Genomic DNA, 27,517 nt, shown 5'->3' on the forward strand with positions numbered 1-27,517 from the left:
CAGGGTCCCACGTGAGCCTTGGCAGCACCAGCCTGTGCCTCCCTGTGGCGAGACTCCCTCCCGCCCTCCCCCCACTGCCGCGGTACTGACCAGAACACGCAGGTGAAGGACCCAGGTGGAAACTACCCAGGGCGATTACGCGGGCAAAGCTGAGCACACTGGTCTCCAGAGAGCCTCTGGAGCCTCCTATATTCTCCCCATTTTCCCAAGATTAAATGATCATTGAAAAAGCACAGCATGATGTATAGATATCACCATTCTTTCCCATAATTCTGCACATCTCATGGGATCAGAGACGCGTCACTGTCCCTGCCCCTGCCCCTGCCCCACATCTCCTTGGTGGTACCCAAAGGCCACCATCCCCAGGACACATGTCACATCTTATTGTATAACCTCCTTGTCTGCCCTGAGGAGAACCAGGCACAGCATGAGGCCAATGCCTACAGGCTCAGTTCACCAAAAAGGAGACAGATCTCACCTTTAGTTTAAAAACAAAAAAATGTTTTAATAAGTCTGGGATTTAAATAAGAACCTGAATTTAAATGAGAACCTTTCACAGTGAAGGTCTCTGAAAAAGCCACCCTGTGACCGCGGCCTCACGAAAAAAATACCCTGAAAGAAAGACCAGATGTTCAGCCAGCAACATGCAAAGGGTTCAACACATGGCCGTGGGTAGAGAAAGCGAAAAAGCAATGAGATTTACATGCATTACAAATGCATGCACACAGAATAACAACTACACATTTTACAAGGACAGGCGCAAGCGAGGAGATGTCTACTAAAGGCATGAGCATGGTTGCGTACGGAGCAGAGGGTCCTGGGAGTTTGGGGGCTGGGTCAAGGAGAAAAAGGAAGGGAGGAGGAGGAGGAGGGAAGAGAGTGGTGGAGGGAGGGACGGAGGACAGGCTTTGGAATGATTGATACTGGAAATTTTTGCTGGCGGAATAGAAATAATTCCACCATAGACACCCCCGCCCCTAGAGGACCAAAACAGAGGGAGAGAGTAATCTGAGTGATTCCACAGGCCTCAAAGGGCTCCTTGCAATGCCTCAGGCCAGACTGTTTCCTGGAGGAACAGAAGGGGGAATTTTTGGGCCTATTTGGAGGCTTATGTTTAGTCTGAGGTTGTCCGGGAGGGAGCCAGGGTGGACACGTGCTGTGTTTGGACCCCATGAGGTGAGGCTGAGGACGGAGGTGGGGAGCCCAGGGGAAGCACAGCGAGCGAGGCCCCCGGAGGAGGCAGCCTGCCTAGGCTCCTGCCGGGAGGACGCTGGCCCCTCGGAGGAGGCAGCCTGCCTCGGCTCCTGCCGGGAGGACGCTGGCCCCTCGGAGGAGGCAGCCTGCCTCGGCTCCTGCCGGGAGGACGCTGGCCCCTCGGCGGAGGCAGCCTGCCTCGGCTCCTGCCGGGAGGACGCTGGCCCCTCGGCGGAGGCAGCCTGCCTCGGCTCCTGCCGGGAGGACGCTGGCCCCTGTTCAGGGAGCTGGTTCAGGACCACAGTGCAGGCCTCGGGCCCAGATGTGGCGGGAACAGTGTGCAAGGGAAAAGAAAGCGCTGCCGAAGAGCGTGTTGGCCAAGCAGACAAAACCGTCTGCAAATGCCGGTGGTTTGAGAACGCTATTTTTAAGGCCTATAAATATCTGGTTGTAAAGAAGCAAAAGATTTTGTTCCCCACCCCATTTTATTTACCCCTTGGAAGAAAACATATGTAGATTGGAATAAATAATAGAGGCCCCTATCTATTCCTTTCCCGGGTGCCTACTCAGTATTCCTTACTGATGATCAGGTATCTTCTCCTGGAAATACCCGACCCTCCCCACCAGGGACTCCCAGCACAGCCCCCCTCCAGGCTTCCGTTTAGATAACAGACTCCACCTCCCCAACCCTGGGTCTCTCCCGCACACCAGCCCCAGGTCATCCGCCTCTGGGCGTCTGGGACCTTGCCCCGCCCTTTCTCTCTCCCCTGTCCCAGGAGCGTGTCATTGTCTTCGCGCTGGCTCATCAATCCCCTTTCCTCACTGGGGATTATGCGGGACAGAGAGGGGTGAGGATTAAAACGTCACCCCTACCTTCAAGGAGATCCCTGCCTAGAGGAGAAGACAGAGCCCCACAGAGATAACATAAGTGCTCGAACAGAGAAAGGTGCAAAGGTTTTAAGAGCAGAGGGGACGAGGCAGGTAATTCTTCCTCAAAAGGCCAGGAAAGCACACCGTGAGAGATCAAATTTGAGCAGGGTCTTGAAATATCCATAGCATCCCCCCCATATAGAAAAGAGGACCGATCACTTCTTTTCTGGACTATTCCAAGAGCTCCTTCACCAAGAGTCTCCCAATGTCTGGGCTCTTTCTCCTAAAATCCATCCCCTGCACACATCTGGAGCTGGCCCCAAACACTGCCCTGGACGCGCTACCCACCAGCACAGACTCCTCCTTTCTGGCCGATGATTATAGCCGAGCTCCTTAGCGCAGCCCTCAGGAAGACTGTCCAGCCAGTGCCTTCCTTCCCAGCCCCCTCCTGCCCTCCCCGGACCCCACCACTTCCTCTACAGGCAGGTCACCTCAAGCCAATCTCTCCCTCACACCCAGGCCTTGGCCCACCAGGCTCATTGCACATCTCTGCTTGGTGAGACTTTGCCCATCAAAGCCCTGTTTAAATCCCACAGCACTGTGGAAACTTCTAGAACCCATCACAGAACTCGGTTACGTCCCTCGTGGCAGCGAGGCACTAACAGCGGGCCACGTGCCTTCTGCGCTGCTATGGGAGGACATCTCTCTTCCTTTGTCCCCCCCCGGCCCCGCCCTCCAAGAAGACAGGCACTCCAGCGACCTCCAGCTTCCAGGAGCCCCAGCAGGTGGTTGACAACCGTCTGCTGAACAACCAAGATGAGCCGAGACGGGCGGGGGACGCTGTTCCTCTAACCGAGTTTCACCCCTTGCTTCTGCCCCCGCACCAAAACCCCTCTCCCTTCCCCCTGGTGACTGGGCCCCCCGGTCTTTTATCTCTTTCTCCTTTTTAAAGTCCTAGGCTGCTCCCCTGGCCAGGAGGGCTCCCCTCCCTCTGGAAATCACAGACACACTTCAAACGGCCGGGCTCTGAGAGACTGGCTGAAAGCCTTCCTTCTAACAGGAGCCCACTGGGCTCTGAAGGCTGGGAACGGCCTCGCTCTACATCCAAGCAGGCAAGGCTCCCAGTGGAAAATCTTAGAGGGAGGCTCTTTACAGAAAGGCCTCAGACGCCGGCGTTTCCTGGCTCCAAGCTCCCCCACACACACACAGCCCCTCCCTGGAAGGTCCAGGGACCCCCACCCGCCAGTTCTGTGATTCAGACTCCTGGACGGCTGCCTCTGAAGTGCGCGGGGTGGGCTGACCGGCCCCGCCTCCCCCACTCGGGGCTGCATCAAAGCCAACCATCAGACGGCAGGGCGCGTCGTTTATTTTTAAGGGGCACACCGCCATCTTCCCTCAGTCTGAAAGAGAGCGCTTAAAAGGAGAGGAGAGTGTGTGAGCAGCTCTCACTGCCCAGGGAGGCCGACAGGTGGGGCGCTGGCTCCGGGAGGAGAGAAAGGCGGAAGGCACGCGGGCCCCACCCAGCCCCCCCGGCCGGCTGACCTCTGGCCCCTCCACTCTGCCCTGCCTCGGCCAAGCCTGCAGGCACTCCGGGCTTTGGGGGGCACAGGGTTACAGAAAGAGGGGGGAAGCGTGCTTCGAACCCAAAGCGTGCGTGAGGAGCTAGAGGCACACACACGTGCAAACGCGGCGCGCCGTGCCCTGAAGGTTCGTGCACTGCACACGGCGCTGTGCACAGTTCACACCCAATCACACGTGGATGGGTTGTTAGAAGAACGGCTTCCCCGGGCACAGCTGCACTGACGTTCTGACGAGGACGGTGTCCTGGAGACCTCTGCCGGCGCTGACTGGCCCCCGAGAGAGCTCCGAAGGCGGGAAGGCTCCTGTGGCCCCACGGCGGGTCCAGAAGCGCCCAGACTCCTGGTGAGGATTTCTCCAGGAGGGAAAGACACCAACCACGAAGAGAGAAGCCCGCTCTGCTCACGGGCCGGCCCCTCCTTCCTGAGGTGAGGGGGAGGGGAGAAGGGAGTCCCTGCCACCCACCACCTCCTGGAGGCAGCAAATGAAGAGTCCTGGGCCCCGTGAGGACCAGCACAGAGGCAGCGGTCACACCTACCCAGCTGCAGGGCTCCCAGCTCATCGGCCTCGCTGGACACTGGCAGCGGATGTTTCCTAGGAAAAGAAAGAAAATGTCAGTGTACCAGAGAAGGACGGAGAGACGCAAACGGCGGAGGAGAGTGAAGGAGGCCCGAGGGGGTCCGAGAGGCGGGTGCCGCCAGCCCTGGCCCTGCCACCCGCGGGTGCCTCGCTCTGGCCACTCTCCCTCTCCAGGACGCAGGTTCCATACTGATGGGGCAGATCGTCCCCAAGGTGCCTTCCGGTGCTTTATTCTCACAGACACAAACTCACACGTGCGTGCACACACACATACCAGACAATGCAGTTTGACACTTGCCAAGAACCTAATGCAAGTTAATTTGCTGATGTCACCATGATACTGCTGGGAAACACACACACACACACACACACACACACGTTCTTGTAATCATTGGATGGATTATTTTCATCTCACCTCTATTTTCTGTGTTTCCTTTCCCCCAGCCTTCCTGTAAAGCTATCAGCAGCCATTTAAAATGCACTGAAGGAGAGCCTGTCCTGAACCCTTCCCTGACCTGAAAAGCTGTCCTGTGCTTCCGACTTGTAAACTCAGGGGCACGCATGAGGAACGTGCCTAAAACAATCCACCTGCATTTTACTCTCTTTAGGGTTTTTCCCCCTTTCCATCATGCTTCCATCAGAACTAAAGCAAAATCATTTTCTAAAAAGAATGTATTAAAAATAACAATATGACATCACTCACTGAAAACCCATTTACTATGTTAAAAATGACAGCTCTTTTGATGGTAGCATTGAAATATATTTTCCTCCAACATCCTTGCAGGGTAAGATATGATTGAAGTAACAATTGTAATCTTGCCGTGGTAGGCTCTATTGAATTGGCTTCCTCCTGAAGATGTATGAAGGGGCGTGAGGGGGAGGTGGCCCAGGACGTGCAGTACCGAGTGCGAGCACAGGCTGCCGTGGCCTCCGGGTTCCCTGCCCTGGGCAGGAACACGGAGCTCTGCCCTCCCTCCCAGCCGGCCCACTCCTCCCCCGGCCTCCCCCACCCATCAAGCCATCTTCCTCCGTTCAGAAGCGCCGCATTCCTGTGCCCCTAGCTACCAGGATTCTGCAAACGTCCCTGTCCCTGTGGGGAACGGTGACAGGAGGATCCCGGAACAGGTGCTGAGGCACTGACGGGCAGTGGTGGCTCTGAAAGGGGGCGGGTCAACCCAGAGGCTGTGTCAGAGCCACCCCTCCCCAGCCCCCAGCACTCATATCAGAGGTCCCCACCTGCCACCCCCTGGGACCCCCACCCGCTCCGCCACGTAAGGCTGAGGACCTGAGCCCCACCTCTGCCTAACCCCCTGTCACTGTTTCATCCGGAGACTCAGACAAGGTGCTCTTCTGCTGCGCATCAGTGTCCCTGTCTGAAAAGTGGTGACCGAGGCACAGGTGTCAGATGGGCTCTAACATCCACCTTGAACCATTTCGAGCAGAGGACAGCAGGAGCTGTTCCGAACATCTGAGGAACATCCGGGGTGACAGTGGCCCTCTTGTACGCATCTCCGCTCTCCGCCTCTTCGCCTCTTCGTCTCCTACCCAGATCATTGCAACAGCCTCCTAACTGGCTTCCGGGTCCCCCGCCAGCGGAGCATCCCACCCCGTGCCAGCCGTGGCCCCACATCTTCACCTGAGTGTCAAGGTCTCTTTCTAGAAAGAAAAATCTGGCCTTCCTGCTGCCAGGCTGGCCTTCTTCCAAGGTTCCCCACCCTCCTCATCATCAATAATCATGTTCATAAAAACGACATCAATATAACAGCAAATACTGTTATCTGACTCCTTTGACTCTTCCAGGCAGTGCGCTGACCCTTTCACAAGCATCAAAAGTCCTCTCTTTCTCAGAACAGTCTTATAAAGCAATCACTGCGCTGAGTTGCAGAGGGTTCCAGTAATTTTCCCAGAATTACACAGCAAGTAAGTGGCAGCACAGGAATCTGAGCCCAGACAATGGCTCCGAAGCCCCCCGCATACACTGCTTCCTCACAAAGTAAAACCCAGGCCCATCAGGCTGCCCTGTGGGCCATTTACGACCCGGCCACGCGGCATCCCAGCTGACCCCCTCTGCACCTGCACACGCCACCTGCTTCCATGCGGATCTTCTCCGCCCACGCCTCTCTACCTTTTCATAAGCTGTTCACTTCTCCTAGAAGAGCCTTTGTCAAACCAACCCACGGGTGTCCTCTATAGCCCAACTGGGATGTCACCCCCTTCTGAACTCCAAAGCATGAATTCATTTCTTTCTCCACCCACGTACCCAGCACGCACGTGGCAGTTATCTGGCAGGTCTGTCTGCCTGCCCAAAGGAGACCCAGCCTTGGAAAATGAACAGGCATAAATTGCAACATGGTGTGGTGGGTAGGCTGGATAATGGCCTCCAGTGAAATCCACGCCCTAGAACCTGAGAATGGTAACCTCTGTGGTAAAAAGGACTTTGCAAATGGGATTAACTTCAGGATTTTGAGATGGAGGAGAGTACCCTGGCTTACCCAGGTGAGAGCAATGTGAACAGAAGCGTCCTTACGAGAGGGAAGCAGAAGAGAAGAGCTGATGTGGTCACGAAAGCAGAGGTTGGAGTGATGCACCACAGAGGTGGGGGAAGGGGCCACAAGCTAAGGACTGTGGGCAGCCATTAGTAGCTAAACCAGGCAAGGAAACAGATTTTCTCCCAGAGCCTCCAGAAAGAACAAGCCCGCCAACACCTTGACTATCACCCTATGGAACGGATTTCAGACTTCAGTCCTCCAGAACAATGAGATAATAAATTGATGTTGTTTTAAGCTGCAGATTTTTTCGTAATTCACTATGTGAGCCACAGGAAACGCATATAAGAGAAATAACCAAGAGGAACAGAAGACTGCAGGATCCTCCCAGTAGCTTCTGTGTCCCCCGTGCCCAGCACTTGGGCAATGCTCCTAAATCAAGTGATCCTCACGAAAGCGTGGTGACTCACACCAGGTCACACAAGTTAGAAGTGCCAGGACCAGGGTCCCAATCCGGGCTGCTGGCTCCAAATACTCTATTTTCCTCCTTCTTCTATGTTACACTTCCTTCCTTGCCCAGACTCTCCACGGCTCCCTGTGGACCATGGGACAAAGTAAACCTCCCAAGTGGCGCCCCGGCTCCTGAGAGAAAGCCATGAGGCACGAGGGTGGCCATGAGTTGCGCTGAGAGGGTGGAGGTGATGTTCCCGCTGTCCGGTACAGCTGGGCCACCCCCGGTCATGGGACTTCCACCCAGAGCGCCATCCATCAGCCCCCAGCGCCCAGCTCCGACGCCTGTGCCCGTTTCCCATAGATCTCATCACCAGAGGAGACTTCAAGCGTGCTCACCCGCAGGGAATGTGCCTTTTGTTCCTTTTATGTGTCCCTTTGTGGCATGAGCGTTACAAGTTTAAAAGGTCAGTTTAAAAGCATGTTCTTGCCTTTGAATGAAAATTCTTATGAAAAACAATGACAAAAAGATAAATCAAGGATTCAAAATGCTTTTTCAAAATTTGATTGTGCAGATAACCCAGAGACATGTGCCTACACGTGCACCTAATAAATCCATGGGAGCCAGGCCACAGACAGCCAGCTCGCCTGCAGTGTCTGGGACCCCCACCCCCTATTCAAGCGCCTCTCTGTGCCCCCAAGGGAGAGGCGAGGGCCAGAGCATGGCAGGCGTGCAGAGCTCCCTGGAGCCAGGACTTGATCCCTGGGTCACTGAATCTTGGCTGGGTAGAAAGAGCCCCTTGGAAGCCTGAGTTCTTGTCCCTGCTCCCCCCACTCTATGTGACTTTGGGCAAGTCATTTACCCTCTGTGGGTATCCATTGCCTCACCTGTGCCTTGGGGGAAGCCTGAGGATGCCCACTCGCTGTGGGTACAGGGGCTTCTGAGGGGATGCGCCCAGACCGTGCCATTCTTGAAGATGCTCTACTGCTTATGTATCCCAAAACTCAGACTATTTCACCAGATCTTAACATAGAAACAGAGACAAGGAGAGGCTCTTTCTGTATGTTTGGTACTGGCTACTTGGCTAAACTGTCCCATGAGAATAAAGATATTGCTCACTTACTATACGTTCTATTGAATGAGAACTCAGAACCCAGTGTGAATGGTGAGCACAAGAATCCAGAACGTAAGAAATGAAGGTAAGACTTCCCAAGCCAGTGACACCCTGGCCTAGCAGCAGAAGCAATGTGACATTACCTGGAGGGCACGTCCACAAGGAGGGTCGTGCACGAGTCCCAGGTCGGGGAGAGGAGAGAGGCTTTTCTGAAGTCCCACCGAAAACAGGCTCAAAACAGAAAGCTAGTAGATGTCTCAGAAAGTGACTCCCCAGCAGGCAAAGCCAGCTACAACCAGTAGGGCTTCCAAGAACTCGAGATAGCAGAACAACAATCTAAGAGACTTGTGGTTGGAGATATTAAAGAAAGTTCTTTAAAAAGAAATAAAAATTATAAGAAAGGAAAAAGACTATGATTTAAAAAAAACAAAAAACAGGCAGCTATGAAAATTAAATACAGTCATAAAAATAAAAAATACTTATGGGCTTATAATGATGGTGATGGATAGTAACATGTTAATATACGTATCTTTAAAAATCTTTGAGTCTACTTCTAGAGGAGGAAAAGAGGGAGGGATAGGTAATAGAAAGCTCTTCTCTATACAACACCATCAACTAATAAATTAAAAAGAAGGATAGTCTGACCAGGCGGTGACGCAGTGGATAGAGCGTCGGACTGGGACGAGGAGGACCCAGGTTCGAGACCCCGAGGTCGCCAACTTGAGTGCGGGTTCATCTGGCTTGAGCAAAAAAAAAAAAAAAGCTCACCAGCTTGGACCCAAGGTTGCTGGCTTGAGCAAGGGGTTACTCGGTCTGCTGAAGGCCCGCGGTCAAGGCACATATGAGAAATCAATCAATGAACAACTAAGGTCTCGCAACGAAAAACTGATGATTGATGCTTCTCATCTCTCTCTGTTCCTGTCTGTCTATCTCTATCTATCCCTCTCTCTGACTCTCTCTCTGACCCTGTTAAAAAAAAGGATAAAAATTAGAAAATCACCATTTTATAAACTCTTTTTTTTCTTCTTTTCTAAGTGAGAGGAGGGAAGATAGAGAGACAGACTCCTTCATGCGCCCTGACTGGGATCCACCTGGCAGCCCCCCCACCCCACCCTCGTCTGGGGCGGATGCTCTGCTCATCTGGGGCCATGCTTTCACCTGAGCTATTTTTAGCACCTGAGGCAGAGGCTCCACACAGCCATCCTCAGTGCCCAGCTGCTGTGCTTGAATCAATCGAGCCATGGCTGTAGGAAGGGAAGAGAGACAGAGACAGATAGAGAGAGAAGGGGGAGGGAGAGGGGTAGAAAAGCAGATGGTCACTTCTTCTATGTGCCCTGACCAGGAATCAAACGCGGGACATCCACACGCCGGGCCAACGCTCTACACTGAACCAATCGGCCAGGGCAAATCCTTGCATTCTTTGAAGGGATGGAGAGATTGATTAAACTTAAATCCTAATTTAGTTATGATCAAAAATTTAAGGGTAACCACTGAACACTAAATACATATTGTATAACTTCTAAAACCGAAAGCAGAAAAAGAAAAAATACACATCAGTTAATTCATGAGAAAATGCCACTGTGGAAAATAGTTTGGTAGCTCCTCGAAAAGTTAATCACAGGGTTACCATATGACCCTGCAATTCCACTCCTAGGAGTATACCCAAGAGAATTCAGAACAGAGACCCAAGTTCGCAGCAGCAGTACCCTCACTAGCCACAGGTGGAGACAACGCCAATGCCCACCAATGGCCGAGTGGATAAACACAATGTTATATACTCATACAATGGAATGTTATTCTGCCATAAAAAAGACAAAAGTGCTGACTCATGCTTTCACATGATGAACCTTGAAAACATGCTAAATAAGACACTAGAGACAAAGGTCACATATTATATCATTTCATTTACGTGAAATGTCGTAGATGGTGGTTGTTGGGGCCGGGGGGAGTGGGAGGAATGTGGAGAAACTGCTCAATAGGAAGAGACTAATACAAAGAAAATGTTTTAGAAATAGAAATAGTGATTACACAACATTGGGAATGTACTAAATGCCACTGAATTGCTCACTTTAAAATGATTAATTTAAAAAAAAGAAAAAAAGAAATAAGAAAAAGTGTGATAACATCAAAGTATAAAATATAACAGGACAAACAGTAATTATAACAAGGCCAACAAATTAACCTTGTCAATGAAAAGACGCACTGAGATTGATTTTTTTAAATTAGCAACATGCTGCTCCACAAGGTACAGGACAGGAAAGGTGAAGAGGGAGGGGGCATCACTTGTATGCCAACTGTTTAAAAGCTAATGTAGCTACATACTATCAGGTAAAAATAGAGTTTGGGATAAAAAGCATTATTCACAATAAACCTATTTGTTTCAGAATAACAAAGAGAACAGTTCAACAGGAAAATCTGGCCGTCAGGAACCTCTATCAAACGAGGTTAATAGACGTTCTAACTCCGAAGGTGATGGTGAGAATTAAGCAAGTGAACATATCAAGTCCTGAGACTAGCGCCTGACACACAAGAATTGATTGCTACATAACAGCTGAGATGACGATGATGGTGATGGTGACCGCTAACGAGGCTAGGATAAGCTTGATTCCCAAACCTAACACTGATAAACGTTAAGTGCAAAGATATAAAATAAAGTAACAGACAACTGCACCAGCTGGGAGTTTGAAGAACATCATGACCAAGTGAGGGTGCAAGAGTATTGTAACATCAAAAAATCGAATAATGTGATTCACACCAACAGGGTAGAGGGGAGAAATGTAAAATCATCTCAATCGATGCAGAAAAAGCATTTTAAAATATAAATACTTGTGTGTATTTAAAAAACAAGAACTTGCAAGCTCATGGGAAGAAAAGTGTTTTGTTCTGCTTGGTGCAGGTATTTATTTGAATCCTACAGAATGAACTGACACAGAAGCACTGGCGGCGTCCCCAGTGGAGGCAGTGGCCAGACGAGGACGTCCATGTCCCACAAGAATCAAAATTACACTGGAGACGCACACACCAGAGGCCACAAGACAAGTGAGACTGACTGACAAGCCCAGCCCCGGAGTCGGAGGGGCCTGATGCGGGGTGAGCACTCCGGCTGCTAACCCGCGTCTAAGAGAACATCCTTCGGAATGAACCAGAGGGTGAGATGCTCATGAGGCAGAGAGCTGCTCATTTCTCTGTGGGCGCATAGGACCTGGACGGACCTGCCGGAGGGCCAGCTCGTGCCAGAGAAGCCTGGCATCATCTAGCAATAAAGGCTGAGTGAGTCTCAACCTCCCTTCGACCAGATTCGTCTTTGGGAGGCTGCAAGGACCACATCTATCGATTCTGGGCTTCGATTCCCAGAGCCACCCCACCCCCAGGCACAGCCCCTTCTTGGCCGTGTGTGCCCATGGCCAGCTCGGACAGGTGGCTGAGTTGTGGGGCTTTCTGCTGCCCCAATGGTGACCGCACGGGCCCCCGCACTGCTCCAAGGCCCTCACTTTAAGACTGGACTTCGGGAGGAGTCAGACTCAGTGAGGCGGAGCCCTGAGGGCAAGCTGATTTAAAAAGAACTTTATGTTTAGGCCCTGGCCGATTGATTCAGTGGTAGAGCGTCGGCCTGGCGTGCAGAAGTCCCAGGTTCAATTCCCGGCCAGGGCACACAGGAGAAGCGCCCATCTGCTTCTCCACTCCTCCCCCTCTCCTTCCTCTCTGTCTCTCTCTTCCCCTCCCGCAGCCGAGGCTGCATTGGAGCAAAGATGGCCCGGGTGCTGGGGATGGCTCCTTGGCCTCTGCCCCAGGCGCTGGAGTGGCTCTAGTCGCGGCAGAGCGACGCCCCAGAGGGGCAGAGCATCGCCCCCTGGTGGGCAGAGCGCCGCCCCTGGTGGGCGTGCCGGGTGGATCCCGGTCGGGCGCATGCGGGAGTCTGTCTGACTGTCTCTCCCCGTTTCCAGCTTCAGAAAAAATACAAAAAAAAAAAAAAAAAAGAAAGAACTTTATGTTTAATCGAAATTCTCCAAAGAAGAGCAGGTTGTTTTTTTCTCTTCACTTCCCTGCTCTCCCTTTCCCTTTGGCTCAGCCAAGCTTCCCCTGCAAAGACCAGGCACAGGAGAACCATGGAGCGTTAGACTCGGAAGGTGCTGAGGAAGTCAGCAGGCAGAGCCTTGGTTTTCGGATGAGGAAACTGAGTTCCGCAGAGAGGAAGGAGCGCCCCGTGTCCTCACGTGTCCCGTGGGGTCCGTGTCCTAGCATCGGAAGGGCTCCACCCCCGGGGCGGCCGACCGGCAGGCGTTTTTAAGATTAAGCCCGAGGGAACGTGAGGTCCCATTAAAAGGCTTGGGTTATCGAGGAGTCATCGTGTGCACGGACCATCACAATGTGTAGCGACTTTACCAGATCTGTTTTATACCCCGCGGTTGCCAGCTCTGTTGACCTTCAACACATAAAAAGGATCTTTTTTTTTTTTTTCCTCTCTCTTTTCTTTGCTCTTGAGGATGTGGAAAACCTGACTCGAATTGCCTGGTCTGACATTTCCTGTGAGAAAGCGCTCTGTTTAGAATACTGTGAAAGCAATCTGCCTTAACAATTCAACCCAAATAAATTATCTTCCTGAAACTAGTGAAAAACCTTAATTGGGAGTTGGGCTGCACACCCAAGTCTCTCTCATCTGGGTCCATGATGACGAAGGTTGGCCAAAAATAGGGATCGCCTGGTGAGGACAGATTTGGGGGGGCGGCGTTGATGGCCCCGCATCCTCCTGGAAAAGTCATCGGCTCAGCCCGTCCAGCGGGAGAGAAGACAGGCTGTACTCCAGCCTCCGGGGCCATTGTTCTGCGGGGTGATGCTTTCTCAGCTTAACTGTCTTTCCGTATGGCCCCTCCCCACGAGCTCTGGCACACGCCCTTGATGAGAAGTGAGCGGAGCCCAAGTCGGATCCCAAACCAAGCCCAACATGACTCCTGCCTTGAGTCAGGCTGGACTCTGGCACATTCCAGGAACGGAGGCACCACACTGGCACTGGGAGGGCTGGAGGGTTCAAGGGCACTCAACTGGCAAAACAACCCCGAACGGGATGCGGCCTGCCCTCTTCTCAGTCTCCCATTCTCCCAACATGGCACAAGGTCTCCCTTGGCATGCAACTGGTGTCCAATGAGTGCTCCCTCTGGAAGCTGGGCACTCGGGGCTCCCAAGATAACGCCGTCCATCTGGAAGAGCTGGCAAGGCTGCCCCAGACCCCCTGGTTAGATCCTGCAGCCCTGGCGGGGGTCGGAGCTTGTGCCAAGACCCCCTGGGGAGCGGGCAAAGCCAGAAATAGAATTTCAGCCTCCAGATTCCCTCGGTTAATCTTCATCTATCCCATGCTGGATGTCGGTGGCACCGACTGCATTTTCTTAGGACCCAAAATGCATTAGGACAGGCTGGTGACTCTTCCCTTACGGGACATGATCTAGCGAGGGCTGTGTGGCTCTCACAATTCCTATCTCCCCGCCCTTCGCCCGGGCTGCAGGTTCCTGGGGTAGCTGAGACCAGTTCTGCAGGCGTTGCTCAACGGGCAGTGAGAAGGAGGGTAGGGAGGATGTTACACTCTCTCGAGGGAAAAGCGGTCACTGCGGAGTACATCTCTGGAACTCGGCCAGATCCACGGGGTAACTATTCTCTCACCGGAGATACGCGGTTCACGGAGCAGAAAGTGGTGAGCCCACAAGCTCCCTTCTCAGACTCGACCCCCCTCTCTATCCACCAGCACGTGGCTGCCTGGCTCGGCCAAGCCCAGCGTCTGTGAGATGCTGGATGAGCCCAGTGACCAGGGCCAGAGCAGGAGACATGATGTGGTGCCTGGCCCAGGCCGTAGGGCCCTGCCCCAGCCCCGGGTGAACCCCAGACTGCACACCCAGCGGGCGGGATCACTGAGGCTCCCCCTGCACTGCCCTGCCCTCCCCGAGGCTGGGATGAGAACCCAGGATGGAAGGATCACCACTACCCCTTGGCCCCGTCCCAGGGCATCTAAAGTCCCCCTTGGAGACATAAAAGGGAAGGTTCTAACACGCCGCCTAAAAGACATTACTTCATCGTTGCCACCGGTTTCCATAGTGGCCTGGAGAGCTGTGTGGAGATGTTGACTTGGCTGCTAGGAGGAGCTGCGTTTTGGCACCTATAGTGTCCTCATAAAGGCCCCATCTCCAGGGGAGGGGCTACCCCAATGGGAGGGGCTGACTTCCTTCGAGTCCCGTCAAACATTAAATCCACTTAGGTTCTGTTTGTTAAATGTGCCACAGGGTGGCTTAAAACAACTTCTAGGATGAAATACGTCCAGTTTGAACTCATAAATTGTTCCCCTGCATAAGCATTAATAAAAGAGCCATGAGCAGTGAAATGTCACCGTCTGGGTCTCAGGTTAACTTTTCAATTTGAAAATAAAGATATTCGGGTTCATTTACCTTTAGAAAGATGAGGAGGCTTACACTTAAGTCACACTTATATTGGGAGTTCATGCCTTTCCCCAAGTGGCCGTGGGTGAATCTTCACCTTCCCTGGGCTTCTCTTTTCCTTTCTGTAACATTCTAAGGGTTCTAAATGTTCGATAGTTTTATCCTTACAAATAGTAACTATTTTTCTGGGAGTGATTTTTTCTTTACCAAGCACTCGCAAAGCACAACTTTTGCGGGGGGGGGGGGGCATAGAGACTTTTTAGCCCTATTTTCATAAATGAGGACATCGAGGATCAGAAAACTGGAAACTGTCCAACACAGGCCAGTCTGTGACACACTGGTCCATGGCGAAATGACAAAAACCAGCAACAATATGGGGCTCTTTCACAGGCTTAATTTGCTCATTTGAAATGTTGGACTTTTAGTTTATGATTATATCTATATTTAAATTTTATACAATCGTTTTAATAGTCTTATTTAGCCAGAAAAATAAATAATAACTCGTATAGCATCTGATTTACCATGAAGTTAATGGGACCTGAGTTTCCAAGAAGCCCCCGCAAGGTGTTGGGATAATCTTCCAAAGCATTTTCGTAAAATTGGCAAAAACTAAATACTTTTCTATTCTTTGTCTTAAAGAAGCCACCCAAACTGTTAGTTTCAGGACCCAAAGGTCTATATCTGAACCTGAAGTTGGTCCCCGGGGTTTTTGGTTTTCACTTTTGTTGCTGTTTTGCGGACCTGTGAATTCCCAGAGAGATGACCTCAGGTCTCCGCCACAAAGACCCGATAATTGCCTTGCCCAGGTTTGTATCGGTTTGTATGGGGAAGGGCCCGCAGACGGCCACCTTCTTCCCCGCGACACTGCCCAACACAGAGAAGGAACCTCCAGGAAATTCTGACCTGCTCCAGAAGCACAGAGGACTGATTGTTTTCTGGGCATTTCTTAGAAAAAAGAGAAAGAAACACGCTGCTTGAATCCAAGTTAGCTTTGCAGACTTTGAAAGTGACACCACTCGCACACGAAAACCAGAAAGCTGTGGAATTTCCATGGATGAGCCAGCCCCAACTGAGGACAAACACACCCTAGGCTAAAATTAGATGCGTCCCTGAGCCCGCAAGGCGGCCACCCTGCGCCTCTCCTGGCAGCTGTTTCCACTTGAAGTGGGGTGTGACAATCCCGGGGTACCCAACCAGGGTGTGGGTCCCCTCCCTCCCCGTTACTCTGGGGTTACCATGGCGACCTGTCCTGAGAGTTCCCAGCTAGTCAGCACAGGTGACTCACGGGTGGGGAGCCGGGCGGGGGGTTCAGTGGAGAGCTGAAACGTGGCTGAGAACAGCCCCTCAACAACGGGGGATCTGGGCTGGAACTTCTCGGGACCCCCAAAGCCGAGGGGCACAGGGCCCACCCACACAGAACTCGGGAAGTGGGGGGCTTGGAATTTTAGCCCAGGACGAGTGTTCACTCCTTCAGAAGTAACAATGTTTTATGTGAGTGCCTAAGAGGGGAAAAAACATCAAACCAGCTCAACCCCTTTTCTCCTCAATAGTGAAACTTCTGCGGAAGCAGAATGAAGCCCTTTGGCAAGACTCTGGCTTCCTCGGTTTCTAGGGATCTGAATCCAAATCACACAGGCAGAGACTGCAGCACGGGCCCCCCAGGGCCCCCGGAATCCTCGCTGCTCCAAGCTGCACCCTCACACCATCGTCCCCGTCACCTGTCCCCGGTGGGCCAGGCGGAGGGACCGGCCGGCAGGCTGCAGCCCCTTTGGGGATCGCGTGGGCGGGAAATGGCCCCAGCAAGGCGGCCAACAGGAAGGGCTCTGACCAGAGGTATCTGGAGCTTTTTCCAGAACAAATATAAAAACCATGTGAAGCCGCTGGATCCACGTCGGGCAGTCTCCTGTTGGAAATGTCACGTTGAGCCTCACGGTGTGGGTGTAATCAAAGGACCGAGGGTTTCGGGAAAACATGCCGAGGGTCAGGAGAGGGGAGACACGGCCGGCTGGTCCTGCCGGGCTGCGGTGTGTGACTCCGTCCCAGCTGCGTGGGAGGGGAGGACGCGTCTACGAGGGAGGGTGGCACCGTAATGCCCACCGGGATGACCCTGCAACGGGGTGCTCTCCGCACATCTGGAAAATATGCATTAGCTATTGTTTACACACATTTCCTCAGAGGTCAAAGGGCCTCTCTGAGATACCCCATATGCAGCAGGAAAGGGGCCACCACGCCCCACTCGCCACCCGTGCTGGGCTGTTCCCTGGGTGTTTCCCTGGCCCTGTGTTTTATATTGTCACCTCTCCCAGATTCCAACATTTATAGACACACGATGACCTCGTTACACTTCTTTACGACGCTTACTGAGAGACAAAAAGATAGATCCTGTTGACTATTCATTTTTTCCTGTTTGTTCCAGTTGTTTTTTTGTTTTGAAAAATGAATTCCGGTACACCCTTCCACCCTTCGCTTAGAGGGATACTTTGTTGACCTTTTGCCACATTTGCTCCCCCCTCTCTCTCTCCAAACACACATCCATATACCCTGTACACACAAACACACACACATACACACACTTTTTTCTGAACCATCTAAAAGCAAGCTGGATGTCACGGTCCATCTCCCCTAAATACTTCAGCCTGTATCTCCTCAGAACAAGGACAACTTCCTACAAGATGCAGGGGGGGGGGCGCTTATTTGCATGACAGCCCTCTTTAAATCCAGGACCCTTGTTAAGCTTTCCCAGGTCCCTGCATCTGGTAAGTGTCTCTGCATCTGGTAAGTAACTTTTGGATTTGCATTCTTTAAAAAGAAGAGCCCTGGCCAGTTGGCTCAGCAGTAGAGCATCGGCCTAGCGTGCGGAGGACCCAGGTTCAATTCCTGGCCAGGGCACACAGGAGAAGCGCCCATTTGCTTCTCCACCCCTCCGCCGCGCTTTCTTCTCTGTCTCTCTCTTCCCCTCCCGCAGCCAAGGCTCCATTGGAGCAAAGATGGCCCGGGCACTGGGGATGGCTCTGTGGCCTCTGCCTCAGGCGCTAGAATGGCTCTGGTCGCAACATGGCAATGCCCAGGATGGGCAGAGCATCCCCCCTGGTGGGCAGAGTGTCGCCCCTGGTGGGCGTGCCGGGTGGATCCCGGTCGGGCGCATGTGGGAGTCTGTCTGACTGTCTCTCCCTGTTCCCAGCTTCAGAAAAATGAAAAAAAAATAAAAATAAAAATAAAAAAATAAAAATAAATAAATAAAAAGAAGATATCAGTCCTTATGCCTTTTTTAAATACCAAATGGGCCAGAATCACCTTTGGGTTTTTATCTAAAATGGGCACCTCTGACTTCTCTTTTCTTATTTTAATGCACTCCGAGGAGGGTGCTGGAGTTTAAGGACGCCTGGTTGTCCACATCTAGGCTGGAGAGTGACTTGAGATCTGGAAAGAGGCTGAGAGGGACCCAGGGAGGCTCTGGGTCGTAGAAGTCTGTGTGGATGCTTTTTCTAGACACCTGTCAGAATGGCCTTATAAGTTCATCTGCCCTCTGTCTGCACATAGCTTCTGGAACACGAATACCCAATGTGTCATTGCTCCACGAGGAGGTGAACATGAAATCACGGACGTGAGTCTAACTAACGCCTTGCAGAAGGGCCTCCCATCCTCAGATGGTGGCAGGCTACTTGGTCTCAGTTTCCATCAGCTACTTACTTAGTTTGCTTGAGTTTATTTTTCTCTCGTTCAGAAGAAATTTCAAACAAAGGGAGAAAGGCTGAACCAAGTGACCCTGGGATCAAAGAACACACCACCATCGATGACAGGAATGCTAGTCTCTGCTCACGGAGCTCACGGACTTCCCATTTCTCCTCACTCCTTCACAAGGCCCATGACGTCTGGGCCCAGTGCAGAAGCCATGCAAAGCGGGACCACAGCCACGTGGGCCCAGGCAAGGGCAGCTCACTGAGCCAGCCCCCTGGCCTGGCCTGGCCCGGCCTGGGGGAAGGGTGGGCAGCTCTAGAAATAGAAAGGTGGAAGTGAACACCTATGTCAACGGCCAGAGGTCTCAGACGGACCCAGCCCCACCTTGGCCTTCAGAGCACAAGGGAGGAAACGGCTGCTGGAAGCCAAATTCAACCCACAGATGCTGGGGCCTCCTACGTGCTGGCCCCGCGGGAGAGACTCGCCCTGAGTCAGAGGAAACGACGCCATGCTCCTTGCTTCACTTGCCTTGGCCGTGGCCCACACCAAGGGTGTAAACACTTCTCTTTGACCATCATAATCTCCTTCACTTGCCTTGGCCGTGGCCCACACCAAGGGTGTAAACACTTCCCTTTGACCGTCATAATCTCCCATACTCTGGCTCTAATCTTACTTCCCTTCCCTTTCTTACAAAAGTTTGATTTAGTCAGGAATACATCCATCCACTTAAGAAAGGAGGTGTCTTGGCTAACTAAATAGTAAGACAGAAAGCTAGTGTTTATTAAAGTAACTATTATAGGTCAAATATTTTATATACATTATTTCATTTATTCTTCAGAAAGGTAGGTATGTCATGCCATTTTTTAGATGGGAGAAACTAAGCCACAAAAAAACATTTAAAAAATAAAAAAGACTGTGCCCAAGGTCACCCTGTTAGTAAGGGGCAGATCCGTCCAAGTCTAAATCTCAGGCCCTTTCAACCTCACCATGCTGAGAGTTCCCGAAACGTCACAGATGCCAAAGTCTCAGAAGACAATGAAATGCAGTGTTTCCCAAAGAGCAGCCCCAATAACTTGACAAAACTTTGCTTAATTGGAATAATTTCCAAATAACTCAGAACTGGCTTTTTCGGTGGCAATTTAAAAGGCCCTCTGGAAACGTGTGACGCCCGGGCCCGTCATTATGAACATCAGTGACCACTGTGGCACGGGGCAGAAAGTGCATCTGCTCGCTGGCAGCCCTGTCCCCTCCGGCACCCGACCCGGGCACACGCTTCCTGCTTCCTCGAGTCTCTGTGAACGAGCAGTGCTCCCTCCATGCGGCCAGCCTGGCCCTGGGCTCACCAGCGTGCTGGCATCTCTCCCGTCCTGACAAAGACCCTGATCTCTACGTCTCCGCCCTCCTGAGCTGCCATCCTGCCCCCTGGCGTCCCTTCACCTCAGACTTCCTCAAACAACCTGCATTTCCCTGCGCAAGTCCGTCCGCACCCCGACCGGTCCTCAGCCCACTGCAGTTGGCCGTCTGTCCCCAGGGCTCTACCCAAAGTGCTCTCTCCAAAGCCAGTCCTGTCGCCAGACCTAGTGCGCTCTCCCACCTCCCCCACGGGCCCACAGGTGCCAACCCCCTCCTTTCTGGAGACCCTCTCTCTTCCCTCATCACCTCCTCCCCCTCCTGCTCTGACCATTCTTTTCTCTTATCGCAACAGTCCCACTGCAGGGTTATGACCTTGGGGGCTTTATCGTGCGTCCTTGGCAACATCCACCCCTCCAAGGACTCCAGCTCTCAGCCCCTGTGCCAGCACCTCCCAAACACCCTTGTTCCCCGCTCTCACCCAACACTGCCCGGGTCTGCATTTCTGCCCCAGTCCTGTGGGAGCAAAGGCTCCACTGGGCCCGTCTAGAAACAGACTCCTCACCCGCTTCCTGACCCAGCCAGAGCCTCCGGCTTCGGGTCCCCTGTCTCTGCTAACTGCGGGCCCAGCCCCCCAGGCCTCCGGACCCACAGCTCCCTCACACACCAAGGCCCGTGGACTCTCCTCCTCAGATCCCCTGCTCCCAACCCTCTGATGCCATCAGGCCATGGTCCCCGCCCCTTTTCCAGGTCAGGTTCCTGCCAGTCACCGCGCTCAGTCCTGCAGTGGCCCTGGACTAACCCTCCTGAAGCACAGCTCCAACCGGTTAGAAAAACAAGCCTTACATAACCAAAACCGCGAGAGAACCTTCTATTGCTCTCTACGGCTCTCTGGCCCGGCCCTCGGGGCGCTGCCCTGACCTCGGGGCGCTGCCCTGACCTCGGGGCGCTGTCCTGCCCTCGGGGCGCTGTCCGGCCCTCCGCTCCTCGCCTCCTGTCCCCACGCATCCCTGTGGTCCAGCCACACCAGCCTGCCCACCTCCGTGCTTGTCCGCACTGGCCCCTCGGCTCAGAACCCTTCCACTCCCTGGATTACCAGGCCAACCCCCAAAGTCCCTGCCGATGTCAGCTCCCCACCGTCCTCCTTCCCCAGACAGGGACCTGAGGCCCCTGGACCAGACTGCAGGCATGAATTCAGACTGGTCGGCCACTCTTTGCCTCAGTTTCCCCACCTATAAAATGGGGGCCAGTAACCCGCCTAGTGCTACTGTCAGGATGACATGAGGTAATACGTCTGAAGCTCACACAACAGGACCTGCCAATTAGTGAGTTATCAACACATGTCAGCTGAGCTGTCGCTGCCACAACCCAGGCCCCACTCCCTCGTCGCTCGTTGTATTTTCTCACATCCTATGGGACAGTTGTTTGTGCGGCAGCCCCAGCCTCTCCCGGGCAGGAACCTCACCTTCGCCTCGCTCCTGCCAACGCTATTCAAACAAGCGGGAGGCACTCTGTAAACACTTTGTTGAATGGAATAAAATTAAATAACATATATTTAGAGTGAGATCAAAAATTGTTTACTCCATCAGGAAAAGGCTCCACTTCTGAGCGACCCGTGGCCGTGAACCCGGCCCCAGCAGGAAATGGAAGGAATCCCATGGCTTTGGTAACGGCTCGTGGAATGAGCAGAGAAAACAAAGCCGAATTTTCTGGAATGAGGCGCACACATGGAATCCAGCTCTCCCGGAAACCGCGCTGGCAGGTCACCTTCGTGATGTGAAGAACTCCGTCCAAAATGCCCGACAGAACTCGGCATCAAAGGCCATCCTCCCAAGCGGGGGCCCCTGCCGGACCGAGTCCCGGCAGCGCCCGCCCACGCCCACGGCCACTGGCCGGGAAAACCAGCGGGGGTCACCGGGAAGGTCACTCTGGCGGGATGGTCAGGACTCAGCAGGGGAAGGGCTTCAGCCCTCTGCCCAGCCCAGAGGCAGACTCAGGGTGGGAACAGGATGCCCATCTTTTCCTTAAAGCGAAGCCCTTCTCCAGTCCTCAGTGGAAACTATGGGCTTAGATTCTAAAGCAGGGGTCCCCAGACTTTTTACACAGGGGGCCAGTTCACTGTCCCTCAGACCTTGGAGGGCTGGACTATAAAAAAAACTATGAACAAATCCCTATGCACACTGCACATATCTTATTTTAAAGTAAAAAAACAAAATGGGAACAAATATAATATTTACAATAAAGAACAAGTAAATTTAAATCAACAAACTGACCAGTATTTCAATGGGAACTATGCTCCTCTCACTGACCACCAATGAAAGAGGTGCCCCTTCCGGAAGTGCGGCGGGAGCCGGATAAATGGCCTCAGGAGGCCACATGCAGCCTGCAGGCCATAGTTTGGGGACCCCTGTTCTAAAAGAACCTAAATGCAGGCCCTGGCCGGTTGGCTCAGCGGTAGAGCGTCGGCCTGGCGTGTGGGGGACCTGTCGATTCCCGGCCAGGGCACATAGGAGAAGCGCCCATCTGCTTCTCCACCCCCACCCCCTCCTTCCTCTCTGTCTCTCTCTTCCCCTCCCGCAGCCAAGGCTCCATTGGAGCAAAGATGGCCCGGGCGCTGGGGATGGCTCTGTGGCCTCTGCCTCAGGCGCTAGAGTGGCTCTGGTCGTGGCAGAGCAACGCCCCAGAGGGGCAGAGCATAGCCCCCTGGTGGGCAGAGCGTCGCCCCTGGTGGGCGTGCCGGGTGGTTCCTGGTCGGGCGCATGCGGGAGTCTGTCTAACTGTCTCTCCCCGTTTCCAGCTTCAGAAAAATACCAAAAAAATAAATAAATAAATAAAAAATAAAAGAACCTAAATGCACATTATCCAAAAATGTATGCGAAGGTAGCAGAACCCAGAGCAGGCCCCAGAAAAGAAAAGGGGGCTGAGGAACAGTAAGAGAGCTGCTTTAGTCTTTAGGAATGAGACCCAGGGACACCAGCAAGTTTATTCCCAGACAAGCTCAGGCTTGGAGGAAGGTGGAGAAGAGACGAGTATGCCCAGGCACAGCCATGAGGCTCTCAGCGGGCCCCCAACTGGGCTACTCCAACGCTGCCCATCTGCCAAGGCCCACCCAGGAACACCCCCCACCTCTCAGGTCCTATGGCACCTCAGCGGGCACCATCCACCCAGCTCTGGGACAGATGCTATATTTAGGGGACTTTCCCTATTTACTAAATCACTCATCCACTCTTTTATGTGCTCTTTGAGTGAAGGGAAGACCTCACACTTCGCCCCCGCCTCCCCCAAGGCAAAGCCAATAATTCAGCTCCATCTAGGAAGTTTGGAACAATTCTGAGAAAAATTGAGGAAGGCTGGGTCACAAACAACTCACCCCCTACTCAGGCAGCTGACAGTCCAGCAGGAGAAACAAGGGAGCCTGCCATCTCTCCAGTGTGACAGGGGCTCTGAGAGGTATGAGAAGAGACCGTGTCCAGGTACAGGAGCAGAGAGGAGAGTGGGAAAGGCTTCCTAAGGACGGCAGCCTCAAGACACCCGAAATACGGAACATCACAGTTCTGACTGGCTGGGTTGGTTGGATGGATGGATGGTTGGTTGGATGATATTTTTTTTTTTTTTTTTTTTTTTGGTATTTTTCTGAAGCTGGAAACGGGGAGAGACAGTCAGACAGACTCCTGCATGTGCCCGACCGGGATCCACCCGGCACGCCCACCAGGGGGCGATGCTCTGCCCCTCCGGGGCGTCGCTCTGCCACGACCAGAGCCACTCTAGCGCCTGGGGCAGAGGCCAAGGAACCATCCCCAGCGCCCGGGCCATCTTTGCTCCAATGGAGCCTTGGCTGCGGGAGGGGAAGAGAGAGACAGAGAGGAAGGAGAGGGGGAAGGGAAAGGTGGAGAAGCAGATGGGCACTTCTCCTGTGTGCCCTGGCCGGGAATCGAACCCGGGACTCCTAAACACCAGGCCTATGCTCTACCACTGAGCCAACCGACCAGGGCTTGGTTGGATGATTAATTGGCTAAATGAATGTATGAATTAAAAATGAATGAATGAATGAATGCCAACAAGTGAACTTGAAGATCAAGTTTGGATTATTCCAACTCTATTAAAGAGGATTAGTTTAATTTTCACGACACGGTCCCAAATAGGTCAACATAAATTTCCCTTCTGACTAGTCTCCTCACTAAGTATATTTTGTCATTTATTCAATATTTATTGGCAGGTCCGGAATATAGCTGGGGGCGGGGGGGAGAAAAGGGAAAAAAAGGAAGGAAGGAAGGAAGGAAGGAAGGAAGGAAGGAAGGAAGGAAGGAAGGAAGGAAGGAAGGAAGGAAGGAAGGAAGGAAGGAAGGAAAGGAAGGAAAGGAAGGAAAGGAAGGAAAGGAAGGAAAGGAAGGAAAGGAAGGAAAGAAAGGAAAGAAATCTCCAGTCCTCAAGGAGTTCATGAAAGTAACCATGAATTACCAAACCATTATGCTGTATTGGAGATTGTCCATGATACTGTGAGTGGCAGAAAAGAAGCTGCCAGACTCTGAGGACCAGACCAGAATTAGGGTGAGACATACATGGTGCCTAGGGGCAAAGTTTAAGGAAGACTCACTCTCAGGTTCATGCAGGCGCCTACACTGCAGCTGAACCACCCTGACTGAGGGCCTCCTTAAGTTCTGCACCCTGGATGCCTCACTCGCTTTACCTCATCCTGGCCCTGTTGCTGACCTCTCCATGGGTCTCTCTGGGTCCTGGTACGTAGGGTCTGTCTCTCCGGGTCCTGGTACGTAGGGTCTGTCTCTCTGGGTCCTGGTACGTAGGGTCTGCCTCTCCAGGTCCTGGTACACAGGGTCTGTCTCTCTGGGTCCTGGTACGTAGGGTCTGTCTCTCTGGGTCCTGGTACGTAGGGTCTATCTCTCTGGGTCCTGGTACGTAGGGTCTGCTGGAGGCTGCCTGGCAGACCAACAGATAAAACATCCTGGAGTGAGGGGGAGGTTCCCAGGAAAGGGGAATCTCCACACGCCTCCTCTGCTCTCTGACACTCATCTCCCCAAAACTATCCCTCTGCCTTAACCCTCTGCGTAGCACGAACGTTCATGTGCGTCCTTGTGCCTCCTGACCATCCAGAGTACGAGCGTAACTAAATTATTTTTAAAATGTATAAGGCAACATTAAAAAAAGGCAAATGTATGTTCTTCTTGTTTCCATAAATTGGTTATCAAACAAACATGATTTTAAGTTAATAAAACTGCAACTGGAACTCATTTCATTTTTTGAAAAAAAGCTTACTCCCGGGGGTTAGCGAGCATGAAAAAAACTCATTACTCACAGGGTTAATAGCCTGCTCCCATCCAGCAGCGCGGCTTCTCCTGGAACACCTTCCAGGCCCACGAGCGAGCCGTGGACTTGTGCCCAGGGCAGAGGATGTTCCGAAATGGGCAACATGAGGTCGCTCAGGCTCCCAAGTAGAGGTGTGGGCACTGTCACCTCTTTAGCCACACTTGCTTGGTCTCAAAGGAAATCTGAACAAGTCTCGTCCCCTGGGAGACGCATCGGATCAAAGCCTCAGAAACCCTGGAACTGAAGGTCCCTAGCAGCTGTAGGTACAACATGGCGGGGTGTAGGGGGCATCGACCCCATTCCTGGAGGACTCCGAGTGGCCTGTAATGCACACTGGGCCGTTTCTTTCTTTTTATTATTTTTCTTTTTATTCATTTTTAGAGAGGAGAGAGAGAGAGGAAGAGAGAGGAGAGAGAGACAGAGAGAGAGAAGGGGGGAGGAGCTGGAAGCATCAACTCCCATATTTGCCTTGACCAGGCAAGCCCAGGGTTTCGAACCGGCGACCTCAGCATTTCCAGGTCGACGCTTTATCCATTGCGCCACCACAGGTCAGGCTGGGCTGTTTCTCATGTTCGATTGCCCATGTGTGCTAGGGAGAGGCCAGCCTTTGGAAAGAGAGAGAAGTGGTATTCCCCGTGGACGAGGGCTCACACGTAGGGGTCGTGTGGGTAAGAGGTAGGAAGGAGACCAGCTGAGCACGGAGCGCCAGTGGCAGAAGGAAGTGGGACAGCGATCCTGCCACAGAAAAGCGGTCACTGCACTTGGTTATGGAGGCGAGGCTGGGCCCACCCAGGAGCCCCCGACAGGCCACCTGTCCACACGGGGCTGCTGGCACACAGGAGAGCAGCGTGTCTCACGAGTCAGCTCATTTCAAACCTCTACAGTCTGACATAAACCCCAGATAACGTGCAGACACAAATTAAAATGGAAATTCTACTCGTTACTCGGCCCACGCAGTGCGATGTCGTCAGACTGGGGATGCTCGGCCAGGGGGAACAGTCAATAAACCGCAAATGCCACATCCTCTGCTCGGCCTCGGGCAAGCCCCGGACGGCCTGGTTCGCTCCTCTCAGGACACAGACGGGCGTGTGTGAGCCTGCTGGTCCCTGCTGCTGATCCCGAGTCCCGGAGGGGCTGGGGACCCAGGAAGGGATGGGCTTCCCTGATCTCTATCCCACAAGTGTCCTCCTGGGAGGGGTCTGGGGAGCGTCTGCCGAGTGAAATCCGGCAATAGGCCACTCAGTCTCTGGGGTCCTAAAGACTGGTGACAATCTGCTGCCACCTGCTGTCCACTTCCTGCAAAACCCCCAAATCTGACAATGTCAGGGGCTACATCCCTGGAATTGATGACCACTGGCTCCAAACACAGAGGCAGGGTCAAGGACGCTCTGGGCCCGGCTGTGTCCAGGCCCAGAGACCCCCGCGGAACATTATCACAGCCCTTCCTCGCCAGGGGTCACTGGTTCACCACAGCCTTTGCACTAAACGTGGCCTCTGCAAGCCGAAGGCCCTCCTGCCTGGTCACGGCACCCCCTTACCTGCTTCCTGACCTTCCACTCCTCCGTGAGGGCCACAGTTCAGCACCCAATTATAGAGAGCCTCGTGCAGGCCCGGGGTCAGAGACAGACAGCTGTCTCCTCCACGCCCAGGGCCAGAGGTGGCTGCCAAGAAGGGTGTCCAGACACTCCTCCCGCCTAGTTGATACGGCAGGACGTTGCCCCGCCATGAAGCCAGTGACAGCTTCACCTCGGACTCTTGAGGCTGTCGGGTCACGAGGGGAGGGGCTGTCTGTGGGCCTGTATCAGGCTTTGTTCCAGCCTCCCCTCCAGGGTCTGTCTCCTCACCTGTCACCTCCATGCGTGGCCTGCCTCCCCGGGGCATCCCATGCACCAGAGGGAGACAGGCTTTGCAGCTTGTCTATCTGCAGTATGACACTGGGGGCTGGGTGAGTGCAGAAGAAGCCAGGAGAACTGAGATGGAGGACACAGGTGCCCAGAGCAGGTGACCAGGTGCCCCTGGCTGGACACACCCATCCCAGCTGCCGTCCAGGTTAGCTGCGACCAGCTCACAGACGCACCCTTCTCCAGAGGGCTGCCCTTTGCCAAACCCACCCAGGAAGTGGCACACTGCCCGTCCCAACCCATAATGGGCGATTCATCACCAACGACTGACACAGGGGAAAAAATAAGCTTACTTCCAGCTTAAGGGTGGGACCAGCTCTCAGTGAATTATCCCTCTCAACTCCCTGTAGGATCAGACGGAGACCCCACAGCCTTCCTGAGCCCTGCTCTGTCCTGCTTCCCTCACTGAGAGCATGCCTCATAAACCACACGGAATGACCCTCCATCCCAGGCTTGGCTCCTAGGGCCCTGGTTCCCAGCCCTCAGCCTGAACCATCACCTGAAGGGCCTATGAAACACGATGCTGGTCTTCACCCTCAAAGTCCCGATTCAGTAGGTCCAATGGGTTATGTTTC

At 53.2% G+C, this 27,517-nt stretch overlaps 1 protein-coding gene across 4 annotated transcripts in view; it reads right to left on the bottom strand.

Annotated features, from left to right (window-relative positions):
* Positions 1–27,517, bottom strand: part of MINDY4 (MINDY lysine 48 deubiquitinase 4) — a 108,250-nt gene that overhangs the window by 57,751 nt on the left and 22,982 nt on the right. For all 4 annotated transcript variants that reach the window (XR_010747511.1, XM_066354016.1, XM_066354015.1 and 1 more), the window contains exon 6: positions 4,181–4,236. Coding sequence is in view for 3 of the 4 variants with exons in the window: in XM_066354016.1 (XP_066210113.1) it covers positions 4,181–4,236 (56 nt within the window). In the remaining variant the exon portion in view is untranslated. The remainder of the gene's footprint in view (positions 1–4,180; positions 4,237–27,517) is intronic.

This window comes from Saccopteryx leptura, chromosome 12 (assembly GCF_036850995.1).
Source record: "Saccopteryx leptura isolate mSacLep1 chromosome 12, mSacLep1_pri_phased_curated, whole genome shotgun sequence".
Classification (NCBI taxonomy): Eukaryota; Metazoa; Chordata; class Mammalia; order Chiroptera; family Emballonuridae; genus Saccopteryx; species Saccopteryx leptura.